The 8856-nt window shown below is 34.2% G+C and overlaps 1 protein-coding gene across 1 annotated transcript; it reads right to left on the bottom strand.

Moving 5' to 3' along the window:
• Window positions 1-5250: 5250 nt before the first annotated feature.
• On the bottom strand, window positions 5251-8589 carry LOC125873540 (vacuolar-processing enzyme-like). The gene is made up of 9 exons (XM_049554455.1): window positions 8400-8589; window positions 7492-7656; window positions 7236-7392; window positions 6736-6821; window positions 6423-6646; window positions 6239-6287; window positions 5933-6151; window positions 5647-5853; window positions 5251-5536 (listed from the first exon to the last, which is right to left on the bottom strand). The coding sequence occupies exons 1-9, from the start codon at window positions 8565-8567 to the stop codon at window positions 5399-5401; spliced, it is 1413 nt and encodes a 470-aa protein (XP_049410412.1). The 5' UTR covers window positions 8568-8589; the 3' UTR covers window positions 5251-5398.
• Window positions 8590-8856: the final 267 nt, after the last annotated feature.

An 8856-nucleotide genomic window follows, 5' to 3' on the forward strand; every position in this document is an offset into this window, starting at 1 on the left:
CTCCCAAAACCAAAATTCTGGATACATAACTCCCCACTCCCCAAACCCACATTTATCACTTCCTGATTTCACTCCACAAATCTCTTCCAATTTTTATTTTCATGATCTTTTCAATTAATTGCTCCGTTAGTTTGAAATTTGAAATTAGTCTCTTTCCTGTCAAAATAATTTCTCTCGAAACTTCAACTGCTCATATCCCCTCTTTTGAGCAATCATAGTATTGTGTCAATGGCTACCGACGTCAGTTCATATCGAAATGCAACAACCAAATCTATGCTGCTATCGGAGATCGGGTTCATGCTATCGACGTAGTTTAGATCAGAATGTGATAGCTAAATGCTACTCTAGATCGTGTTCATCATTTGTTTTCAATTTTTTTCTTCTTCAACCTGGAAAGCAAAGGTTGTTAAAACCACCAAAAGGTGTGTGTGTGTGTTGGGGGGGGGGGGGGTCAAAAATTTGCTCCTGCAATTTCTCAACCATCCTTACCTAAGATAGTATGTCGATCTTCTTTTATGAATTGTTGAAACTGTTTTGGTTAGTTAATCAAATAATGATACATTAATGAAAATATAATGTTTCATATTGTAATGTATCAATATTTAAGTTTAATCAATTGATACACTACACCCTCATTTTGTTCATTATTTGAGGAGTTGTTGTAATTTTCTGAAATTATTGATACAAATAATGTTCAATAGTGTATCATTCAAAACATGTATATTTTCAGTATGCATCAGATACAAAAGTTTGCTAAAATGTATCAGATACAAACATAAGATAAATAACAAGTTACTGAGTTAACTGTACTCCTTTCTTTATATCATGTTTAAGGGTTGAGCAGTTTTTGTATCATGTTCAACTGGTGGGCATTTTTGTATCATGTGTGGAGTTGTCGTAATTATGTGGATTTATTGATACAAAGATAATGTTCATTGGTGTAACATTCAAAACATGTATTATTCAGTGTGTATCAGATACGTAAAATTTACTAAAATGTATCAGATACACTGCAAGTTACTAATTTAACTGTACTTATTAATATATTTGTTAGCAATTGTTTGTTCTAAAACTACAAATACAGATTGATGATACTATCAAGAATCAACAAGAAATGGAGGATGTTTCAGAACTCTAACCCACAGATGAAAATATTCATGATACTACCAAGAATCAACAAGAAATGGAGGATTTTTCAGAACTCCAACTCACAAATGAAAATATTCATGTTACTACAGAAGCAAGTGAGCAATTGAATGTATTAGTATGATCAGAAAATTTAGTACTATGATACATTATCAGATGTTTGATACATCAAATTTTGCAATGTATTCATGACTTATACATTGCAAATTCGGGCTCATTTTTTTCATCTCCAAATACAATTTTACACCCATGTTGTTCTTAATTTTCAATGGAGATGAGTTATAACCTTCTACGATGTATCTGATTTCCAAGTTTTACCTAATCTCATCGATCTCCAACTCGACTGAAATGATGGCTTTAAGATTCATAAATGAAATCGATGTCCAACAACAATTTCATCACTTTTGTAACCTTCATAATTCATCTCACTTACCCAAATTCTTGAATCTGTCAACAAAATTGATATATTCATATTGTATCAGCCAATTTTATCGAGTAATTTGTTCTTCACGATTTGGGCTGCAATGGCGGCTTGATGGAGATGATGGAAATTTGAATTTTGAAATATGTGAATTTGTTAAAAATTGGGATGGATGGATAAGAATCCCTTATGCTTGAATCGTGGGATTTATAATCAATTTTAGGTTAATTTTCTTAATAAAACACAACAACCAACTATTTTCCTTATTAGGTGCAATTGCCAGTTTTTGCAATGTATCACACATAATGTATCCGAACGAAACTTATGTATTCTGGATGACTTTTATTTTAAGGGATTTTTGTAAAATAGAAAAAAATAGGGATATGATGTAATTTAGATTTTACATTATGAGATTTATGTAAGTTATACTTAATTTTAATCATCCAAATCCAAAAGAAAAATCAGCCCATTGACACAAAATTCAAACATTTTGAAATAAAAATTTACTAAATAAAATTTAATAAAAATAAAATAAAAATACATGAATAAGAAAAATAATCTTATTTTATATATATATATATATATATATATATATATATTATAGGAGCACTTAAATATGTCAAAAATTAAGTGTTCACAGACATCATCCGGTTCAAGCTCATATACTTAAGACGAACAATTTAGATTTTTTAAGAGTAGAGTTGCGAAGTGTTATAGAATGATTCGGGTCTTAGCGTAAAAAAATTAGGAGTGTTACAATATCTTCCCCTTGGGATCATTCGTCCTCGAATGACGGCTAAACTGAACATGGAAAGGAAAAGAGTTACTCTAGCTATCTTTCTGACTTCTGAACTTGCCTACTAACATAGGCAGAACTGATTCATACTAAGAGTTTGAAATTGTCTATATATCATAAGTCAAGAACAATATTGTTTTAAATATAGTCACGCTCTATCTGAAGTTAGTTTACATGAAACAAAGGTATCTAGGCATGAACAAGAGGGCTGGATTATAGACTCAGGGGCTACTAATCATATGACACCTCACTCTACCATGCTTGAATGTAAGCAACAACGTCCATTGGATAGAACTAGGAGAGTACATTTGCCTAATGGTGATGCTGCTAATGTCACACACATAGGCTCATGTCATGTGACTCAAAATGATACAATAAAAAATGTCCTAATACCTGACTTTAAGTTCAACCTTTTGTCGGTCTCCAAAATTACTAAGGACTTAAATTGTGTTGTCTCTTTCTTCCCTGACTTTATGATATTGCAGGACCTCTACAGTGGACAGGTGAAGGGGATTGGTAGAGAAAATGTAGGTTTCTATTATTTTACCTACTCACAAGACCAATAGAGACAAGAACACACACTGTTTAACAACACAAGCTACTCATGATACGTACTCAGCTGATTCTCAGGTTCTATTGTGGCATCAAAGGCTAGGCCACACATCACCAAGTGTTCTCACACGTGTTTGATTTCCCTCCCATTCAATGCTTTAAAGAAGTTCATACTTGCACCGTTTGTCCATTAGCTAAACAACATAGATTGCCCTTCTCTCACAACACTACTGTATCTACTATTCTTTTTCAGCTCATACATATAGATGTTTGGGGTCCCTTTAACACTCCTACTCATGAAGGTAATAGATTATTTGTAACTGTTGTTGATGATTGTAGTAGAGTGTTGTGGGTTTTTCTTATGAAATTGAAGAGTGATGTTTGTGTTGTGTTGAAAAAATTCTTCATTATGGTGAAAACTCAGCTTAATTCGTTGGTTCAAACCATCAAAACTGACAATGGTTTTGAATTTGTTAAAGCTAAATGCTCCAAATTGTGCACCAGCCTAGGTATTATTCATCAAAGAACCTGTATTCACACTCCTCAGTAAAATGGGATTGCTGAGAGAAAACATAAACATATACTGGAAATAGCAAGGGCAATCAAATTTCACGGCACATACCTATCAGATTGGGGTCATTGTATTCTTGGTGCTGCCTACATCATTTACAGGCTTCCTACACCTGTATTGTTTGGCAAGTCTCCCTATGAAGCCTTTCAAAAAGTAAAGCCTTCTCTGAAGCATATGAGTGTCCTAGGTTGTTTATGTTTTGCAAAGAATATGCATATTCATGACAAATTTCAGCTTAGAGGTGTAGTTGCCATACACATGGGATATAGTGAACACACTGAATGGTATCTTTTATATAATCTCAAAGACAAACAGTTCTTCCTCTGTAGGGATGTTATGTTCAGAGAATCTGTGTTTCCCTTTGCTGTTCTAGCTTCCACTGCATGGAGGCTATTTCCCACCACTTTTTCCTCAGACACTGATCCTGCTATCATTACTCCTACCTTTTGCTCTTGTTGATCTAGCAGTTCATGATGAGCCTGATCCCACTATTGCCCCAATTATACCTGATCAAAGAAGGTCTCAGAGGTACATCAAAGCACCTTTATGGATGAAGGACTATGTAGCTTCTGTTAAGCTCAACCATGACTCCAAGACAGTCTATTCCATTGACCATTAATATCTTGCATATGGTCATTTTATTTCACGCTTTGGTACTGATGTGGAACCTTCTACCTTTGAGGAGGCCTGTACAGATCCTAGATGGGTGGAAGCAATGTCTGCTAAAATAGCAGCCCAGGATGCCAACAATTCCTCCACCTACAGGCAAGAGAGCTATTGGCTGCAAGGGGATCTTTAAAATCAAATACCAAGTTTCTGGTGAGGTTGATAGATTTAAAGCTAGATTAGTTGCCAAAGGGTTCAATCAAAGGGAAGGCCTACACTACCAAGAGACCTTCTCACTAGTGGTTAAAATGGTTACGGTCAGAAGTGTCTTAGCCCTTGCTGCAACTGAACAGTGGCATATCCATCAGTTAGATGTTTCTAATGCATTTCTTCAGAGATGACTTACTTGAAGAAGTCTACATGACACTTCCTCAAGGATTTCAGGTTCCTAAGGGATTTAATGTGCAAGGGGAGAAACCAGTATGTAGGCTCATTAAATCACTATATGGGTTGAAACAAGCTCCTAGGCAATGGAATGTAAAACTCGCAGAGGCTCTCATCAAACTTGGCTTTGCTCAAAGTCATTTAGACTATTCACTGTTTATAAAAAGGACTGGTGCATCCTTGGTGATAATTTTTCCAATGTGTGTTCTCTAAGGAATATATGCTTAGGTATTATCTTGAAATGGCTACACCTGACAATGATACATCAGAATATCCAGGGATAGTGGACAAGGATTCCACTCCGAGCAAAAGGGAAGATGAGTAGAGCTATCTTATGGACAATTTATATATATATATATATATATATATATATATATATTCCATGAATATTTATATTTAGGCCAGTGGCAGAAATGAGAATGCAAATCTTTTTCTTCATACGGAACTTGATATGTTTTTTCATTCTTTTAGGGAAACATTTTCCTTCATACAAATACAGCGACAAAATTATGATTGAATACGACTCTCTCCACTTACCACTCTTCAAAATTGTTCAAATAAAGAAGGGCTAGAATAGTTTACGTTAACTCAGAGAAGTTCTACATGCTGCCAGGCTAAAAGCTTCATCATTTTCCAATTGTCAGACAAAATCGAACTTGGATGGAATTGAACAAGACTCGGTAAATGCATAAAAAAATAAGAAGCCATTATAATTGAGAAAATAAGGCTTTAGTACATGCAAAATATCTGCTTCTAAGCAGTCTTTTTCTGAATGTAGCTATCAACTAAAAGAGAAAAAAATTGCAGTCATGACACAAACTGGCAAAATATACTATTTGCCAACTGCCAAGAGTATTCTCTACTAACTTGAACATGCTTGAGCAGACATAGCAGCCATTTTCTCACTCGTAATCCCAGCATTGCAGATGTTGGCGATACCACGTACATGTTTCCTTCCATAAGCTGTTAATCTTCCGCATTGTACCTCAAATATCTTGACCTATTATAAGGAGTTGAGTAGTCATGTTCTCATCAAAAGAATAAAACACGAAAATTGAACTGAAATACCACAGAAAACATTGCTTTTTTTTGGCCAAGGTAAATACTTACATAGGACTTAAGGCAATCCCAGTTGTCAACAAGTGGTTGTCCAGCAGGTCGAACACTGTGTAGTACCTCATTACCTTTTTCAACACCAAAAAGAAGCTCCCCTAGATGTTTTACATTGTAGTCCACTTGACTTCTCTTTGACATAACTTCATTTAGTTTCACATGAGCTTTATATTTCTCATCGGAGCCTTCAGGAGCATTGTTGTGCTGCAAACATTAAGGAAAAACATAACTAAAATCATGTGTAGGAAGATGAATTCTCCATCAAAAAGAGATAGGAACGTACTTTGGTGAGCAAATAGAAAAGTTCAGTACTGCGCTGATCCACATTCCTTGATGATGATGTCGAGAATGACTTTGCATCCACAGAGTCATGACTGTGATTTTTGGAAGTTTCACCCATATACGTGGCGAGAGGATCAAAACTCACCACTTTATCACCATATTCTTGGACATGGGAGCCATAGTTATAATATGTTAAGTTGGCAGCAGTTCTTTTTGCAACCTGAGAGACCAAATGAAATCATTGTATTTTTTAAACAAATAGTTTAGAGCATATACAATATTTGTCCATAACAATATAAACTCTTACTCGACTATACTGCCGATGCACGCTGTTAGTTTTTCGATCTTGTACATCACTGTTCATAGTTGCAAACAATAATTAGTTTGACATAATACGTCATTTCCAAGTATAAATGATAGGAAAAAAAATACAAGAATTTGTACTTGGCATACTCCTTCCTAACAATGTGGACTACAAAAATTGTTTATACCTATCTTCCATCCAGGCAACACTGTACAAGTCTCCCAAGCAAACACCCTTAAACTCGAGAGGGGGACACTGACCCAAACAGGAATCAACAGGAGTACTCTCGCCACAGTATGTGCCATAACTGTCTTCATCAGGTTTCGCTGAAGTCATGACATAAATATCAAGTCCTTCGGGGAGAAGACCATCAAACATGCTTCCAGACTCACAGGCTTCTAGGTAAAACACCTGAACATCATCCAACATAAAATACAAACTTTAAATTTCACTGATCAAACATTCGCGCAAGCCTGAAAAAACTAAAGCAAGCAAGTTACCAGTCTGTCATACGTCCCTGAAGCATGCTTCTTTTTCAACACGTTAACTAGATCATGTGCAAAAACCAATTCTCCACTTGGCATTGCTGATAATAATAAAAACACGAAAACAATTATGCATATCCTAATCAGTTTCAAAGAATCACAAATCAAGCTTCGATTTACAATCAGTATAATTAGCTTAATTTTCCAATTACCTAACCATGTCATTAGGTGGCAAGTTCCTAACATCAATTACTTATACACATTCACAACTACAGCCACACTTGGGATTTGGAATTTGTCGTTAGAATGTGACATTTTCACAACTTCAAAATGGGGTTTTATTTCTCACACAATCATTCCACTAATACTTATTATGTTAGGAAGTCACATTTCTTCTTGATTCTAATTCTTTTCAGCAAACAAACTGGCTTTCTAAGATAATAACTACTCCCTCCGTCTCAATTGAAGTGTCACGGAGTAAGACTAAGCAAAATTAATGTGAGAAAGATACTTACCAATAACTCCAGTGCCACCATGATCAGCATAGTAGATGAAGATATGGTCATTTGGACCACTCTTCAAAACTTTCCCACTTCCCCCAACAACACCACTTTTGTTTGCAAGGATGACATTGAAAAAGTTTTTAGCATTTACATCATCTCCTACATAATCCTGCTTCAACAAAAAGAGAAGAGAAAACCCCTCATTAGCTAACAAACACTCTAATAATCTTGAAAATTTTCCAAGAAATTGAACACAAAAAGAACAAACCTTAGGGACACCTTTGTAAACATCATGGCCATGTGGGTTATTGATGATGACACCAGGTCTAGGGTTTTCTGTATTGTTAGCAATATCATCGTACATGAATACAATGATATTCTCATCCTTAAGACCACCAGCCTTCAGTATTTGGTAAGCGTGACACACATCAGCCTGAAATCATGCAATCAAGTTACATTCGAATTTTTGTAGTTGTCGCCCGCTTGTTTAACTTAACACAAAGTTTAAAAGAGAAAACAACATTATTAAAATTTGTAGACTAGCTATAAATCATTAATAACAATATAAGAGTATTTTAAATTTAAATTGTTTTCGTTTGTACAAAGGTAATTTGGACTTTATTACTTTCTCTGACTTCATTCATTATATGTCTATTAAACACAAAATGTTGTAAAATAACGTGATTTTAGACTTAAAGTTGGTAGTAATTTGATATTTAGTAGTACCAAAAGAGTTTAAAATTTTAAGTCAAATCAAAGTGTCATATTTTTATACTTATAAATCAAATCAATTATAGTTGGATTTTTTAACTCTGGATTTTTGTGGAATTCTTGATTTTCTTTTTTTTTGTGGTTCGATGTGATTCATCTTTAAGCAATAGTTGTAGGATAATCAAATTCAACTATCTCAAGACATGTATGACACTTAAAAAATCAATAATTGCCGCATGATTCACAAAATACAACAAAGTTGATAGATGTTGATGAAGATATAATCAAACCACTCCAGTCACCACAAATAAATCGTCAAACATTCACATCGTCGTAAGCCAATCACACCAATAATGTCATCTATCCATCATCAAGACAATCAATCAACGCTTGTAAGAAATTGAATCATAAAAAAATGTTAGGTGATATATATTTTATAAAAAATAAATAAATTAGGATGACAACCTGATGCCTATAATTAGTCCATTCATTGGAGCCAGCAACTAGGACAGCCCATTTTGTTCCTTTTGTGTTTTGGGTTAAGAACTGAGAGATACTACGACCTTCAATATTAACAAATATTGAGACCAAAACAAGGAAAAATACACCAATAATACTATACCTAGATATCATTGTATTTGAAATTAACAAAGAAACCAATCAATTAGGATGGAGAATATTGAGCTTGGTGTATGGCAAATTTATAGCAAATATGACAAGAACTTGACAATTATTTATTGCACTGGCATTTGGTTATAGATTATGAGGATATATATATATATATATTTATTTATAAATGCTTGTTAGACCATATCTTTTGAGGAATTAGCTTTAATTTTTATTTGACCAATCTTTAAATAATTATTTGACCAATTTGACAGGATTTTCTCTTATATTTAATTAGTAAAATTACCCGCATCTC

The sequence above is a fragment of the Solanum stenotomum genome, chromosome 1, assembly GCF_019186545.1.
Source record: "Solanum stenotomum isolate F172 chromosome 1, ASM1918654v1, whole genome shotgun sequence".
NCBI classification, from domain to species: Eukaryota; Viridiplantae; Streptophyta; class Magnoliopsida; order Solanales; family Solanaceae; genus Solanum; species Solanum stenotomum.